Raw genomic sequence first — 18,281 nt, 5'->3', positions numbered from 1 at the left:
TTTTATGAAATTAATTTTTTTAGTTTTTTATTTTCTATATGAGTAAGATTGACAATTGTTTTATAAACTTCTCTGTTTTCATGTAATTATCATGAAAATACCACACACACTTAAACGTTAAATATATTACTCTAGTATTTTGAAAATTTTAACAATTCTTATGATAGTAGAAAACCTAATTAATATTAATGTTTAATACAACATTTGGTCCTTACTTTTAAGGGTTTGCTTCAAATTGATTCTATCTTTTAAAAAAGTTCAATAAGACTCCATATTTCGTTAAAAAAGTTCAATCTGATCATTTTCACTCACGCGGTTAAAAACACAACGGTGCAAATGCCATCGTGGCCAAACCTGAGTGAGTTGTGCAGTTTGATGAATATGTGACACGTTTGAAGAGATTGCACTGTGTAAATATTTTAAAAAAAAATTAAAATGACGTAAGTTAGGTGCAAATCCCAACAGCCACCAATGTCAGACCGAGACCGGTGGGGAACCACACCGATGTATCCTGGTGGGCACTGGAGGGAATCCGGCGAGACCCGGGGGAGCCACTAGCTGGGTATCCTCAACGACGGCGGCATCAGGGGAGGAAGAACGCGCGACCTCCAGCGGCTTGTGTGCAAAATAAGAAGCAACCCTAAGCTACATTCCAGAACAACTCGAGATAGTGCACAAGATAGAAACCACCACTTTTTTTCCTCCACCATGAGCGTAGTGAGTAATAGAGAGAAGAATGTGAGTACCAAGGAGTTGTGCAGGGGCCCTTGTTGCAGTCATGGGATTTTCTAGGAACAAGGGGCCTTTAAAGAATTCACTGGAAAACCCAAGTAAGGGGAGTTAACTTTTTGATGTATTGATTGAGCATGATGTGTTTCCTTTAAAACTTGTTAATCTTGAGAAACGGTGTGGATAGATAGTATACCCAATTGGAAGGTTGTGGGTTGCTAAGGAAAAAAGATGGTTTGGGATGTTATTCCCAGAATATGAATGCACGGGTTAAAGGATTACAATGCATATGGTTTTGTAGTAAGAGATAAGTGCATATCGAAAATCTTTGGAGGGTAGCCGTGGGTTGGCTAGGTTAAGAATGTAAATAAGAGTAGGAAGTGTTAACGTGTTGTATGAGTGAAATATGACAATAGAGTGCATTGGTGATGGGTTGTGAATAGAGATACCAACATAGGTTTAAGGGTATAATAAATTATTATTTTGTAATTGCATGGAATGTTTGATGGGTATTAAATGTATGGAAGTGATATAAATGTTGAGTAATATATTGTTATCACATAATGGTATGAGTGCATGTTTTCTTTTTGCAAGTGAAGAGTTTCAATGCATGTGGGGCCAATGTAAGATGAAGAGAAATATTATATTTCCTTTCTGTATAGTGTAGACATTGGAATCCAGAGAGTTAGAAGGAGTTCTTGATATTGGCATTTAATGGTTTTCATGGTACCTACCTTGGGAGGGAAATCATAATATGGTTAATACCAAGGGCATGAAATTGTTGTTGTGCATGTGTTGTTATGTCCCTTGTTGATAGATAAAGTATGCAAATGATATTTTAGGGTTGCATGGGTAGATTATAAGAATGGTGAAGGGTTACAGGCTAAGGTTTTCGTTGTGCAAATTTTAAAAGTCTTTCAAATAGGTTTAGGGAAGCTAAAGGAGTTTTCTTTGAAGATATAAAGATTGATGAGAGAGGTGAAGAGGTCATCTAATGGTCATGGTTTTGTTTTAATAAGCAATGATTCTTTGTTTTAGTTATATTTATGTCGTCCTAACAGTGAAATATCTAGTTTTATGGGTTTCCAAAATTATATCATTATTGAGTTATTATTGAGTGGAATAGTATATAGGGTGATATAGGGTGGAATCTGGAGATGAGTGTATAAAACTGGTGCATTGTTGGGTAGTGTCCAGAGAAATATTCTCTCTCTAATCAATACATCAATCTCTCTCTCTTCAACTATTAAAAGCTATTTATGTTTTTCTCACTCTGCATTTAATTCTTCAGACAGCCATTTACGTTTCTATCTCTGCATTTAGTTCTTTCAATCATGCACAACTCACTCAGGTTTGACCATGTTGGCATTTGCACCGTTATGTTTTTAACTGCGTGAGCAAAAAGGACTTGAACATGTTTTAACCAAATATGTGATCTTACTGAACTTTTTTAAAATGTATGATCACTTTGAAACAAATCCTTAAATGTAGTGACCAAATAATGTATTAAATCAATATTAATTGTTTATAATTGATGAAAATATTTGATTAAAATTATAAACAAAATGTGAAAAAGAATATTATTATTTGAAATGTTCATAGAGGTCAATTAAATGTTTGTGTAGTTGAGTACTGGACTAAGGTCATGACTCTTTATTAAATGAACAACATAGACTATTTGAGATAAAGATTACATGTTTTTCAATTTTAATAACATTATTAGTGTTGTTAAATTAAAATAAGAAATGGAATGTGGAAGAAAGAAATAGAATGTTCTCTCAATCATTTTTATTCATTTATTTGTCTTTTATTATATTATTTATTTTATTCGTCAGAGTGGTCTTTGATAGAAGAATGATTTTGGAAATCTGACTTCAATATCCTCTGATAGAAGTTATGAAAAGTTAATCCTTACTCTGAGTCTTTATATATTATGTTCATAATCAACATTAACATCTCAATCAAATGATATCTCATAATGTGATTAATATGATATCATAAGTATGAACAATTAATTTGTCCCCCATACAAATTTTACATGAAACTTCTTTCACCATTCAAAGTCCAACTATTTGTTTTTTTTTTATCATTAATCCAAATATCAATCACTACCTTTTTAAAAAAAAACAATTAATTATATGATCAAACTTATACATTTGTCTCTTAAGCTAACTCGGTGTGTTAATTCAAGAAAAGTAAAGGTACTTTAGCTTAAAGACCCCACCAAGAATTTTAGAAAAAAAAGATTATTACTTCACAAAGATTAATGAAGAAGCCGTAATCGATTCTTGAAACTAATGATTAGTGAGCAATTTTTTCTCACATAACTGTAAGTTAGGTCTTCTTATAAATAATTTAAGTAAGCTTTTAATAAAACTCATATTGGAGAGGATGATAAAGTATTACATTAAAATATGTTTGAATGAGGTGTAACTTGGATAAAAGGAAAGTTAAACTCTACTTTGATATTTATTAATAGAAACTAATATATATGTTAACTTCAACTTTGTTTTTTTATGATGATTATTTTGGATATGATTTTTCATAGCAACAAATTTATATATATTAATTTAAATGTGACAAACTATATATTTTGGATTATAATTTTTAATGTAGAGATTAGTTTTCAATTAGCTAATTTGTTTACAAAATCAAAATAATTAAGCAGCAAATTAATTCTCAACTAAACAATTAAATTGTGCATTATGAACATTGATTTTCTGACTATCCCATTTAACCATGGATTAATTCACAATTAAGTCATTTTATGAAATTCAATTAGACTAACCTAACACAACACTACTATTTTAACATAGATAATAACAAATTATCATACACTCATCACTGAGAATGGATGATTAATGATTTCATACCTGTTGATATTATTTGAATCCAAAATAATGTTAATGAAACTTTTTTGACTTAGATAATATTCTACTTTTAAAATTAGATATAAGAATAAGACAATATATAAATAGTTGTTTCATTTCAATATATTTCGTACATATCTCATTATCACATTTATCATTGTATTAACTTTTATTTTATTTGAATTTAGTAACTTGAATATATATATATATATATATATATATATATATTATTTTTATCTTTTTATCATTACTCGACCTTTATTAGATTATTATTTAATACTTTTATAATTATAATTTATCTTCATATTTGATATTGAAGAAAAAATATATTTTTTTTACATTAAATACTTGATAGTATAACATTTTTTTATTATAGTTGTCTGTAAAAAAATATTTTGTTAATATTTATAATAGTAAATGAAACAATACATATGATAGGAATATACTTAATTTTTATGGAATGAAAATAAAATATAAAAAAAAAATTCATCGAATATAAAAATAAAAATAAAAATAAAAGGTATTTTTTTACTGGAAAATAAAGATAAGATGTTGAAAACTCCCTGTTATCTATGAACAATAAAAATAATAAAAATGCAGTTTGCAAGTAGAATGGACACAATACATAATATACTCTTAAACAAAGGATGCAAAATATACTTTCTCCCCATCCTTCTACATTAATATTCCATTGTTGTTTATTATATTTTGTTCTTGAGTTCATCACGCTAAGTTGCACACTCTTGGTCAACAACTGCTTTTTATCTGGTCATTATACATTTATATATTAATATCTTTGTTCATTTCATTTTCATTAATTTATGTAAATCTTTATATCGAAAAATTACACCTATTACTCTACTACCAAATAAAATAGCAGTCCAAAAGCACAGATAATCATTAAATTATCTATAATAATTCTATTATCTATTTCAACAATTAGCTTAAAAACCATATTTTAGATTTTTATTTAAAATATATTTTCATTCTTAAATTTATCACGAAATTTGCTCTTGTTTTAAAATTTGATGCAGTTTGATCTCATATTTTAAAAATAAATGAATATAATTATTACCATTAAACAACTTTAAATTTTTTGATTTATCAAAATTTTGAAAAAAATAACAATTTTTAATTTTACATTAAAATTTTGAATTAAAAATATATTTAATCATTTGTTTAGTTAACTAATATTATAAAACTATTTATTTCTATATTTTTAGTTCTATATTTTCAAATAATTTATAAGAGTTTTGGGTATTGAAAGGGTCCAATACCTTCTGCAGGTGCAGACTACTTACCTTAAGGTGATCTTGACTCCTAGCAGCAGAGGTGCTCTAAGCAAGTACAATTTATTTGACAAAACTCAGTATATAAAACTCTCAGATTTTAATTGTCTTTTTATTTTATAGATTTTTTTTCATAAAATTATAATATTATAATACTACAAAATTATATAACTATAAATTAAAATTATAAAATTATAAAATATAAAATCACAAAATTATAAATTTATAAAATTTTAAAACTATTCTTTTAAGATTTGTCGTTAAAACACTTAAATTACTTTTTTAAGTTCATCGTGAATTGAATATGAATATTATTATCAAAATTTAAAAACTCATAATAAAAGTTACTCATCATACACTACATTTATTCATTATTTTTATTATTTTTTATTAGTATATGAAAAAAAAACAAAATTGAATATATAAATAATAAAACAAATATTTTAAAAGTAAAAGAATTAAAAAACATGTAATTTTTGGTTTCTAACAAAATATTCCTTTGGAATTTTTCCTCAAACAAATCCAATCCCTGGCATGGGATTTTCCCTCTAAAATGGGGACACAATTCTTCAAAGTTTAAAGTGGTTTGGGACATAGGGTTTTGAGGGTTTTCTCTTTTCATTTGCAACAGTATACTGAAACCCTTGTTTGTTGGTGGCAAAGCATGTCATCGTCTTCCTCAAGCCACACCTATGATGTGCCATGGGTAGAAAAGTATCGTCCCAACAAGGTCGCTGACATAGTCGGCAACGAGGACGCAGTTTCCAGGCTGCAAGTCATTGCTCGTGATGGCAACATGCCAAATCTCATCTTATCAGTAAGTTTTTTTCTTTCATTAGGTTTCTTAAATTGAAGTTTTTCCTTTGTCACTCTTTCATTCTATTTCTCATTGTCTCATTTTAGGGTCCTCCTGGGACAGGAAAAACCACTAGCATACTAGCCCTCGCTCACGAGCTTCTCGGACCAAATTGCAAGGAAGGTGTTCTTGAACTTAATGCATCGGATGATAGGTTTGTTCCGTGATTTCACATTTCACTCTTCTGATTGCAACACTTTTCTTTTAATTTATCCTTTTTCTTCTTGTTGTAGAGGAATTGATGTTGTGAGGAACAAGATCAAGATGTTTGCTCAGAAGAAAGTCACCCTTCCCCCTGGGAGGCACAAGATAGTAATACTGGATGAAGCTGATAGGTGAGTTTTGATGATAATCTAATTTTTAGTTCCAATTTTTGCATGTTTCTACATCAACACTATGTACTGTGATTACTCCAGTGGAGGTTTTAGTTTGTTGGAGGCAAATGTGAGTTGGACTCCTGCATTGATTATAAAGGGATAAGAAAAGCTTTGGTGTCTTAGTTTTTTATTCGTGTCTCATTAGTGCCAAATCTCTCCATTGTTTATCTATGTAACAATCTAATAAATGGTGTCAGAGCCATTGACTAGGTGAAGGATCTTGAATTATGGATTCTTCGTATGGACAAACATATCCCATTTTGGTAAGCAATAATACAAGTAAGGGTCACCGAATTATGTGATTAATTAAGTTACAGATTATCCGTACAGTGTCTTGTCTTGGTGGTGGACATTTTTGCATTTGTAATATGGTAAGGAAGAAATTTGTCTGCTCTTATTATGTTTGCCCTCTAATTCATTTTTTCAATTCAGCATGACCACAGGAGCACAACAAGCATTGAGGAGGACTATCGAGATATATTCTAACTCTACTCGTTTTGCCCTTGCTTGCAATACTTCGGCTAAGATTATTGAGCCCATTCAGAGTAGATGTGCCATAGTGAGGTTTTCACGGTTGTCTGATCAAGAGATACTTGGTCGACTCATGATTGTGGTTCAAGCCGAGAAGGTACCTCAAAGTTCATTCTGCCTTCAACTATCATAGGACATGCTTGTAGTATTTCTACATGTCAGAGGAGCATAGGATTGACTATCTGTCATTATTGCAAATGTCACATTTTATGTATAATAATACAATCACCACTGTCATCATCTGTTTCTTTGTAATTATTTTTCGGTGTCAAAAGCGGAGTTCTTGATTTAGAAGAAAGTTCTTTTCTGTTTTGTTCCCCTTTGCATGTTTTCTTTTCTATGTTAAGTTTTTTCTTGCACTAGTCTTATGACGTGTAATTCTAACGCTATGTTCTCTTTTGATTGTTTGTATATGTATCCATGGTTTTAACTTTGATTCTTTGACCTGTTTAGTCTTTCTCAACTATTGTTTTGCATTCCTTCCTTTCTGGGAATTTTTCATCCTGTATTGTATAATGATTATTGTTGCATAGTTGGGAAGAAAGTGAAAAGAAAAGAGTTTGGAGGCTTTGCTGATTAGGATTATTGTATGTATTTGCTGCTCACTGTTAACTAAGAACCATGCCCTTAAAGATTTGATCATTTGCTTCCTTAGTTTTGCTGTCTTTATGTGATATAGTAGTGAAAGGGTTGCAAAAAATTTATGGCAACTAAATCTTATAGGGAGATTTTGTGCATGCATTCTTAGATTTCTATAAGGCGGCCTAATATACAAGGCTTCAACCATTATGGTTATAAAACTGTTTTTATTTGCCACAATTTTTTATGGTTCATGGCATTGCATACTATATAGGTGAAGCAGGGTTGCAATGACAAGAATAATACATCTGCTTTTTAGTAACTACTGTAGTTATTTTTCATTGTTTTCTTTTATTTCTAAATTTATTATAAGTCTCACTAATGAGACCTGTTAGAGTGTGTCATTATAACTGCCATGAGCCACCATGAGAACAGTACCATGCCATAACATTGTGGCATCTCCATGGCTGCTATTTGACAATACTGGTTGCCATCTATTTTGACTTCTATAATATTGGTGAAATGTATAACTGAGTCGTGCTCTTGTTGAAGGTTCCCTACGTTCCTGAAGGACTTGAAGCCATCATTTTCACTGCCGATGGTGATATGAGGCAGGCATTGAATAACTTGCAAGCAACATACAGTGGATTCCAATTTGTTAACCAAGCAAACGTTTTTAAGGTTAGAATCAACCATGATTTGTATTTTCCACAGTTTGTCATTGGTTTTGTTGAAATCTATGGTTGGTTTCAGGTTTGTGACCAGCCACATCCTCTGCATGTGAAAAATATGGTACGTAATGTGATTGAAGGGAACTTTGATGATGCTTGTTCGGGCCTCAAGCAACTATATGATTTAGGATATTCTCCCACTGATATCATCACGACCCTTTTTCGTATCATAAAAAACTATGATATGGCTGAGTATCTGAAATTGGAATTCATGAAGGTAGCTAATAATCTATTCGCTTTTACACACACGTGCATAAAGTATCTGACTGACAGTCTTCAAATTGCAGGAAACTGGGTTTGCTCATATGAGAATTTGTGATGGTGTTGGATCTTATCTTCAATTGTGTGGTTTATTAGCTAAGCTTTCCCTAGTTCGAGAGACGGCTAAAGCTGTATGAGCTGGTCTTGAGTGCAACTGAGTTGTCACTGTTTTCACATTTTCGATAGTGTAAAATGTTCTAATGATGTAGCTATATTTTCTTATGTTCAGATGCCCATTGATACATCAATGCTTCGCCTTCTTTAACTACGTTGTTTTTAGCTTGGATGAACTGGGTCACTTTTGAACATGTTTTATCTGTGTATAGTACTTATTTATGACATCAATTGTAAAAGAATGTAGGGGTTAGTTACTTTTAACAATGGGGTTATGGGAAGGAAAAAGAACGAACAGCATTTGTTGCAGTCAACAAATCTTTACTGTTAGATTAATATTCAAGGCCTTATGCTATGCCACATCATCATCACCACATCTATACTTAGATATAATAAATTGTACCCACAGATCTTTAGGTTTTACCCATAAATTTCCCTCCCACTTTCATCAACATGGTTAGAATTGTTAATTTGGTACGCCTCCATAGTACTTGACCCTTGTACACTTGTTCACGTTGGTTGAGGTAAAAAAAAGTCTATAAAATCCAAAAAATCAAACATTGCAAAAGTCAACAGGGTCAAAATATTAACAAAAGTTTTGTAGGTCCAAGTCAATTTATGGACTTTTTTTCAAACATGAAAAGAATATCAATTTTTTAGAATATATAATTAGACTTTTGTTTTAGGTTAATTTCAATCTGAATAAGTTTGTTTCGATCTTTAACTATGGTTGACTTTTAACTTGGGTCAGTCTAGTTAACTTTTAGTTTCAGTTGACTTATTTTGATTTTTTTTAAGTTGTAATAATCTTGATTTTTAATTTAGATAGCATGTCTCAACCATCGACCTAAGTCAATCAATTTGATTTTCGATTTGGGTTGGTCTATCTTGACCTTCATCCTGACTAGTCCATTTTGACCTTTGATGTGACACTTTATTGACTTTCAGCTGGTTCGACCAATATCAATTTTTTTTCGTCTCGATCTTTAGCTTAGGTTAGTTTATATTAACCCTTAGTCCAAGAGAATTTGTTTGAAATTTTTGTTTAAAAGTGTTTATTTGACTTTCGAGGTTGGCCCGTCTTAACCTTAGGTTTGAGACAATTTAACTTGATATATGATCCATGCTGAAGATATTATTTTTAAGAGTTAATTAAAGTTTTATAGTAAAATAAAACTTATTTTAATCTTGACCTTAACTCACTTGAAAAAGTTTTTAAGAATTAAAACTTTTTTTTACTCTTCAATTGGAAATATCTTAAAATGAATTTATTCAAGAATAGGCTAAAACCGACTCGTAGATTATAAATCAAGTCGTCAATATGTCTTGTTTATCGCATTTGATAGAATGTCTTGCTTATCGCATTTGAGAGAGATAAGGGAGTCTCCATATTCTAAAGGACCTCAAAGTTAGATGATGAAATTCAATTCTCCATCAAATATATAAAAAAACTGGAAGACCAATATCACGAGGGGTGTCCACGACAAAATCCCATTTTAGTAAATGATAAGATTTTTCTAAACCCACATATATGGCAATCCAACCCAACATTCCCTTTCTTTTCGTAAAGCATATTTATCTCATCAGTTGGTAGTTCAGGGAAAGCACCTTGGATACAAAATGCTGATTTAATTCTCTAATTTATACTCTCTAATTACCATCATTGTCTTGTACAACATCGTAAGGACAAATCGAGGCAGATTAAACTTGAAAAACAAGACATCAATGCGGAAATAAGTCACATAGAAAACAAGAACAACGTATATCCATTGTTGTTTGACCATAACATTATTGTAGTAACATGAAAGGATCAAATCTCAAGCTTGAAAACAAACGATGGAAAGCTAATAAAAATAATTTAATATAACTACACTTAACTCATCTTTATATATTTCTAATTCCAAAATAATAGGCAATCTTAAAAAAGTTGCATCAATCTTTTAAAGGCCAGATCAGAGTTTTTCTGTTATTAGCGAATTGGAAATGAGAACACGCTAAAAGTAAATTAACTAAAAATATAATGTGGTTTTAGCTGCAATTTTTACATCTGTAGAGTGTGTGCTATACGTATTTACATGTCCTCAGTATATTTTTATTAAAGAGTTAAATCTTCTTCCTAAAATATTAAACACATCCCCAAAATTGTTATGCATTATTTTGTTCTTCTAAACTTTAAATCTATTTTTAGATTCTCTAAAACCTAAACACATTTTTTATATCACCGTTAATAACCACGATAGATCAAATTTTTATATGAATAAAATTACGTTTAAATTTTAAAAGAATAAGAATAATACGATACTTGATTAACATGTAACTAAAATATTTAATATTTTATAGGGATGAATTTGGCTCTTTACCAGATATTACAGGTTGATTACTCCACGCGCAAAAAGTTACCAAAAAGAAATGAAAAAGCATTACTCAGTGGCGTCGCCCGGACTCGAACCGAAGACCTTCAGTGTGTTAGACTGACGTGATAACCAACTACACCACGACACCTTCATGTTCCTTTGCTTTTAAATTATTAATATATAAATTGTTTGAGTTTACGAGCACTTCCAGTGTTCAATTATACCATGTCATATTAAGACTAACTGAATTAAGTTATAAATCCTTTTAAGACTGCAATAAAAGCCTTCTTAAATATTATTTGTTATCAAATCAATATCTTAACAAGTTAAAAATTATTTTAAAGTTCCTCCTAAATTCTAGCATCCTCACTTTTTAGTATATTTTCAAAAAAGAAAAAACGATATTTTAACAAATAAATTTTTTATATTTATTTGATATTTTTTCATTTTACTTTTCCTTCTTTTTCTTAAAAGTATAAAAAAATTATTTTCTTATAATCAGTTTATTCTTATGATATGCCAAATAAAATAAATATAAATGTATGTCATCTTACCATCATTTATAAAACAAAGATATAGAAAATAATTTGATTATATTTAAAACTATTTTTGTTGAGTTGCATACTAACCTATCTCAGTTCAAATTTAGCGAAATTGAGTGCATTTGATTCTATATAAATTTAAGGATTCATTTAACAATGTTAGCCCCATCTCACGGTAAAAGAAATAATTATGAATGGATGAAGCGTGGAAGGTAAAACTGAAAGACTAAGATAATAATTCCTTTGAACGGTCCATCCAAGACACTTAGCAGCAGCATCATGCACTGAAATTTCGAAATAGATTTCTAATGCTAACACTTAAAACTGCAATGGAAGCCCAAAGTACAAGAAGTTAGCAAAATCAGATGTTAAGACTATGAAAAAAGAAGACACATAACCTTAAACATTAACACAACTTAGTATCTGTACCCCACAGGCATACCAAGTTTGTCCAAACGACCAGAACCTGGATATGCCTTGTTGGTGAAGCTTGCATGCATTGCCCTTTGTGTGGCCAATCTTGACATGTCAAATCCATTAAGAGAGTATCTATTTGATGAACCAGGCCTCTCACAATTTGGCCTTTGTTTTGGGGCACTCAAAGATCTGACCTTTGCTTTTGAAGACGCAGTGCATGCCATGTAACTTGGGTAGTCAGCATAACCACGAATGTAGCTTCTAGAGCCATCACTCCTTGTGGGAGTAAAAGGGCTTCTTTTGAAGCCATCATCTTTGGAAGTGGCTGATAAGAATTGTGGACTGTTGTCAGCAGTGCAGAATGGACTATCCTCAATCTCGTTGACTTTTTGTGAGCTGTAACTGTAGGACTGAACTTCACCACATGGACTTTGACCAGATTGAAGAGATGTTGACTCCTTTGTGCTGTTCAAACTCTTGCTATAATGATCAGAAACTGTGGAGTAAGAGAGGTTTCTACGCTTTGTAAAGTGTGGTTTTCCAGAATCAACTTCAAGAACCCTGTCATTTCTTTCATCATTGGAACTATATGTTCTTATCAATGATCTTGCCGAGCTCCATGGTTGTTCAGTTACTTGATTCTCCAATCTATTACCACATATCTCTTGATAGCCATTGATCTGGACACAGGATTTGGAGCCATTTCGCTGCAATGACACAGATGCTTCCATAAGAATTGACAACTTCACAAGGCATAAAATTCACACTTGGGTAAATTCTGGCAAGAAAATAAAGTACCTTGAATACAGGTGATTGCTCGTATTTCATGCTCTTAGAGCTGATGGGGCTTTCAAATTTTTCTGGTGTTTCCGGACCCTGCAAATGGTAATTCGAAAATCACATGATCATATCATTTTCGGTGCACAATCATATCAGGAGTAATTAAGATGCTGAACCGTTTGATATATAAGTAAACAAGAGAATGAGTTAACCTCCACAGGTGCAAACCAACTTGCTACATTTGTCTTTTGACAACTGATATCAACTTATATAGTTCAAGTAAAAGATAAAAATGGTTTTGAATCTCCAATGAAAGGATGGGAAAGGCAACGGAGAAAGCAATTTACTAATACTAACATGGAAGTGGCTAGATAACTTTGCACTTGAAGGTGAGGCATGGAGAGCCAACCCTGCAGAGACTTGTGTCTGTGTATGCAAGAGTGCTTGCACTCTTTTCAGCCACTGCGCTGTACGCTTCCTCTCAATGTGACCTCTCACCAATGCTTGAAGTTTCACCAACCCTTTTAATGCTCTCAGTGCTCTCCTTGCCTAAACATAGCAACAAGTACAACATCAGAATTAGCCTCTTCTGTGCAACAAGGTTACATTCCAAGTTCTAGCAGGCAATGGTAAATAAACTTCAGTGAACAAGGAATAAATACCCTTTATTTATTAATAAATATTTGAATCACATACGAAACATAAAATGAAAGACTTCTTATTTTAATATAGAATTTTCCTCTTTCATAATTTTTAACACTATTATATGACCATGGACACTAACCAAAAAGCTCGTATTAAGTATTATTTATTACAATTAAGATGGTGGAGAAGGAAGGAAGAACAGGGTTGCATTCCAAAAAACCCTGAGTTCACACTTTGGTATTTGTCTTGGAAAAATGATAAAAGCGTATCAAAGTCAAATGTATTACGTCTCCTCATTCTGAAGACACAAGTCTGTCCCCACAGAACCAAAAGACCAAAAGCCCAAAGACATTGTTTAACCAAAAAGACAGTATCTTTTATGGGCCATGGCAGAAGAACTGAACCGTGTGGACACAATTTGGCCGCTAGTGGGAAACCAAACATGGAAAAAGGGTAATAACCACCAACTCATGCAATGCGCCACTACTCCTGTCCTTATACATCAAACCTAAGTACAATACAAAGATATCACCCCTAGATTTCTAAATAGTTTCTACCCCAAAACAGTAAATCACCCATCAACTATATTCTTAATTTTTAAATTTCACATGTTTTAAATAATCCCTTCCATACGGTTGACGTTATTATTGTTATTAGTATTATTAAATATGAAATAAAGGCTTGCATTTTTCAAGTAATATTTCAGTTTTTGAGATTTTGCAAACCAATAAATGATTGAGATTCTGCACTAAAGATGGTTCCCAAAATCAGTGAACCACTTTAATAATGCCGGTACTACTAAGAAAAGAAGAGTTCACAAACGATGCGTTTTGGAGATAAAAAATTTCAGGCAGCTAGTTTGGAGCAAAAGGACAAAACAGAACAGCTCGGTAACACAACGAACGGAACTACAGAGAATCACCTCAACAACAACAACAAAAAAACCAGAAGATTAAAAAAAGGAAAAAAAAAAGAATAAGAAAGAGCTTTGTGCGTACATAGATGGCAGAGAAAAAAAAAAGAATGTTGTAAAAATCGGTGAGAATAATAACAGTGAAGGATGCGAACCAAACAGCCTCGAAAAGCGGCTTGGATCTTAACGGCGGCCCAGTGTTGGCGAATCCTTGTGGGTCCCACGTCGGCACATCTGCCACTGTTGCTCGTTAGTCTGACAACAACGGCGGCAGCTTCGGCGGCAGCCACGGCCGCTTCCGCCACCGCAGCAGTGGCTGCTGCGACTGCCATGGCGTGGTTGCCGCCGTCGTTTCGTTGTGGTGGACACGTGGCAGCAGCGTTGTTGTCCTTTTCTGTGTTTGATTTAACGAAGCTCCATCGGCGTTTCTCTTTGGGTGGCTTGGCGGGTGGGGAGCCATGATGGTCTGTTTTTTTGAGACCGAGAAGCCCGCGAAACCACTTTGACGCCTTGCCCATTGCTTCTCAGAAGTTTTGGGTTTAGAGAAAAAAGAAAACTTGCGTAAAAAAAATAGCAACTGTTATGAGGGACAGAGGAAGAAGAGCGTTAAAGTTGAAGAGGAAGAGGGAAAAAACAGAGCTTACGAGTGAGAGAAAAGGAAGAGAAGGTGTGGGTTTTTTGAGTGAAAGGAAGAAACTGTGTGCCTTTGTGACGTGACTTTAAGCCAAACCAGCTTTTACCCTCTTTTTTTAATCATTCCACCCTTAAGTGAAATCTCATGTCTTTCATTATATGTCTTGTCTCATCTCTTGATTATCAGGATAATCTACAGTTACAAAAATTTTATTATTGTATACTAAAAGACATTTTCTACTTTTTTTAATTAAGTGAATACTGGCGACTATTTAAGCTATTATTATGTTATATTTAATCAAACGTGAAATGTGTGAGCTTAATGAAGTTCTTGGATACTTGTTTTTTGCATGGCGTACGCTGATTTCTCCTCTGGTTCTACCTTTGATGAAGATTTTTTGACTTTTGAAAATTTTGTTTGTGGTTGTTTGATTGTATTATTTGGTGGGTTATTATTAATATGTGAAATGGTAATGGAGGAGAAGCAAAGAAGGAAGAGAGTGAAATGAGAGTTGGAAGAAGAGAAAGATAATAATAAAATGTGGTGATAACCGGAGCTCGCGATCCCACCAAGGATTGATGGAACGTGTTCCCAGGCCAGTATATAACACTACTTCCCACACTCGCCAGACATACAAATTCCCAAACTTCACATTTATCATTTCATTATTTTTATCAGTTTTCTCATTGTTCTTTCTTTTTTTAAACATTAAATAAGTAAAAATAATTAAGAAAGGGTTTTGTTTATTTATTATAAGGAAATAATAGGCTATTTGTTTTTTTTTTGTTTTTTTATAACTTTGTTTATGGATGAAGTAATTAATTAAATACGTGTTTAGCTTTTTGTAATCGTTATTTCTGTTTATTAACGAAAAAAAGTTAATATTAATAAATAATTTAAATTGAAGGAAGTTTTTATCTTTTATTTCTTTTTTGTAAGTTTAGTTGTTTTAGTTTCTTTTTAATATTAATGCCATCCTAACATTAATTTCTATTTAATAAACAACACAAGTCACAATTGCTAAACGTCAAATACATATTTAATCATATTAATTGTCTTTATTTTTTTATTAAGTTATTAATTATCTTGATTGTTTATTGAGTTTATTAAGATTATATTTAAAGTTTATAGAAACATTTTTTTTTCATATTTTTCTTTCATTTGTAGAAGTAGAAGAAGAATATGTTTAATCAGAATTGTTTAGAAAATAATCAAATAATATTCTTTAGATTGACTAATGGAGAATTTATGTTAATATTTTTAAAAAATAATGAATATATAAATAGTCATCTATATATTCTGATGTAGCGTATAATTTATACATTTTTGTAATATATTATGAACAATTGCAAGAATGTAATATATTATGATCTTATTGTACAAAAAAAAATAGTCCAAATTTTAATAAAATTATTGTTATTTATATAATTGTTGAGGCATTACATATTTGGCTTATTTTTCACGATGTTTAGTTCTCTTCCTACCATACCAAACAGTGGTAGAGGCCACCTATACTACAGGCAATTATAATTTATTCTTCACATAATACCTTGAGCTAATAATTTAAACAATAAATACGACATGTTATATATCATGTAACACATATCAACCACGCATCAAATATTCTTAATCTAAAAATATCACAATAAATTGCAGTTGAATCACACTAATATATTATTTTTGTAATGAATTAATTAATATAATCCAAATATACCTCATTACTCACTCATACAAAAGTCACAATACCACACACAATAGGTATTAACATGCTCAACTACTTTAGGCCATATTTTAACACAAGTATAAACATACAATGTACGACATTATGTATATTATTTGACTATCACCTTTATAAAGTGCATATTTTCATCATCATCCCCCTCACACATATACGTATCACGACATAGCACACCTAACATTATACAATTTAAAATAAAAATATTTATTTTTATTAATCTTTTGTTTCATTGTAAAATCTATACATATGTAAAAGAGATTTTCCTTTTTCCTGTTCACATTTTTTATTTATTTTATCCTTTAAGTGACTTTTATTTCAAACTAAACTGATTATATTTCTATTTTTATCATTTAAACGATCATTCATTTAAATTTAATTACTTTTAAACTAAAATAATTATTTTACATTTTATTATTTTTAAATCTCTTTTTGTTAAATTCACTTTTTTTATGTTCGATAAAAAATATATACATATGTTCTTTCTAATTTTATTTTCTAAATAATAATTATTTTAAATTTAAAAAGTGTATATATATACTCTATAAAACACTATTAATTTAAATCTATTTATTTTTAAATTAAAATAATTATTTTATATCTAATTATTTTAAATCGCTTTTTATTTCAATTTATTGTTTTTTAATTTTATCTATGATGAAGAAAGAAGACACGTATGTTTTTTACTCTAACGAACCCAGGCCCAGGCCCACCCTAAGCTAGTTTTGTTCCATGACAACAATCTAATGGGACAACAACCGTAGTTCCAAATCTTTTTCTTCTCATCCGCAGAAACGAAGAATATAAAAAGAAATAATGTTTAAGAGGGAAAAGAAAAGAAAAGAAAAAAATGAGATTAATTTTTATATCGTTTAATTTAATAGGAAAAAAAGAGAAAAAAATAAAAATTAAACATAAAATGAGTAGGAAGAGAAAAAGGTTATTGATTGGTAGTCTAAGAAGGAAGCAGTAGGTGGTAGGTAGGCAGGAAGAAAGGGAAGAGAGTGGTATGGTATGGTGGATCACGTGAGTGACGTAAAGTTGACAGGAGGAAGGTCGGTGTTGGTACCAAGGGAGAAAGAAGCACGCAACAATCATCGTTTTAACCCCTCATCGTATCTGCCAAACAATCTTTGCCCCTCCTTCTCTTTCCTTCTCTTCTCTTCTGCTCCAATCTCTTTCTCTTCCAGTAATAAACAAACAAACAAAAACTTTTCTTTACCCTTCATGCACATTTCGTAACATTTTATCATAATATAAATTAACTTTTACCTTCTACCTTGCATCGCCATTCTAAACAATAAACTGCAACGTCTGAAACGCAGATTTCTTTCTTACATGCTGCTTCAATACCTACATCATTACTATATTTTAATCACACTATTCAAACATCTTCCTTTGCTTTCATTTATTAATCGTTTCTTCTGTCAACAACGGTCCATCGACACAAAAATAACAGTCTAATATGACAAGATTACCAGTTTGATAAATCATCTTGAATTCAACGAATAGAAAATAAACCTCTTCCGTATTTAAAGATTTAAAAACATATTAGAAATGAAAACTTGTTCATCCATGTATAATGGCATTCTTTGATTGGTGCTATATATTATTGTTAAAAATACGATATATTACTGGGTTTAAAATGAACTCAAATGACTTATCAAATGGAATCTTATATATAGTTAATATATCAGTTGTTAGAGAAATCGTGGTGACACACCACGATTTCAACATCGTCCACCACCTATCCAAACGTATTGTTACAATTTTAAACATGTTTAGTGAGTCTTAAAATCAATCAACGTGCTCAAAATACCTACTTCGATATTACAAAGAAATCAAAAGGGGAAAATCAAGTTTTAATCAAATAACTCGTTAATTTAGGGATAAAGATTTGTTCATAAATATAATAAAATATTTT

General features: G+C 31.2%; 2 protein-coding genes and 1 non-coding gene across 4 annotated transcripts; 1 reads left to right on the top strand and 2 right to left on the bottom strand.

Annotated features, from left to right (window-relative positions):
• Positions 1-5,411: 5,411 nt before the first annotated feature.
• LOC124835113 (replication factor C subunit 2) lies at positions 5,412-8,509 on the top strand. The gene is made up of 7 exons (XM_088104919.1): positions 5,412-5,705; positions 5,792-5,898; positions 5,978-6,079; positions 6,554-6,749; positions 7,784-7,912; positions 7,985-8,179; positions 8,250-8,509. The coding sequence occupies exons 1-7, from the start codon at positions 5,553-5,555 to the stop codon at positions 8,358-8,360; spliced, it is 993 nt and encodes a 330-aa protein (XP_087961045.1). The 5' UTR covers positions 5,412-5,552; the 3' UTR covers positions 8,361-8,509.
• A 2,256-nt stretch (positions 8,510-10,765) lies between these two features.
• On the bottom strand, positions 10,766-10,839 carry TRNAV-AAC (transfer RNA valine (anticodon AAC)). Its single transcript has one exon. It is a non-coding gene; the product is annotated as a tRNA-Val (tRNA).
• Positions 10,840-11,441: 602 nt separating this feature from the next.
• LOC124835118 (protein IQ-DOMAIN 22-like) lies at positions 11,442-14,752 on the bottom strand. Of its 2 annotated transcripts, XM_088104918.1 has the most exons (5): positions 14,633-14,750; positions 14,144-14,544; positions 12,788-12,979; positions 12,449-12,526; positions 11,442-12,357 (listed from the first exon to the last, which is right to left on the bottom strand). In XM_088104918.1, the coding sequence occupies exons 2-5, from the start codon at positions 14,504-14,506 to the stop codon at positions 11,650-11,652; spliced, it is 1,341 nt and encodes a 446-aa protein (XP_087961044.1). In that variant the 5' UTR covers positions 14,507-14,544; positions 14,633-14,750; the 3' UTR covers positions 11,442-11,649. The 2 variants fall into 2 exon arrangements, with proteins under 2 accessions (XP_087961044.1, XP_047165956.1); XM_047310000.2 differs by having other exon boundaries at positions 14,144-14,752.
• Positions 14,753-18,281: the final 3,529 nt, after the last annotated feature.

The sequence above is a fragment of the Vigna umbellata genome, chromosome 1 (assembly GCF_029865625.1).
Source record: "Vigna umbellata cultivar VRB3 chromosome 1, Vumbellata_1.0, whole genome shotgun sequence".
NCBI lineage: Eukaryota > Viridiplantae > Streptophyta > Magnoliopsida > Fabales > Fabaceae > Vigna > Vigna umbellata.
The sequence above is the reverse complement of the archived record's forward strand: the minus strand, read 5'-3'. Positions and strand labels throughout refer to the sequence as shown.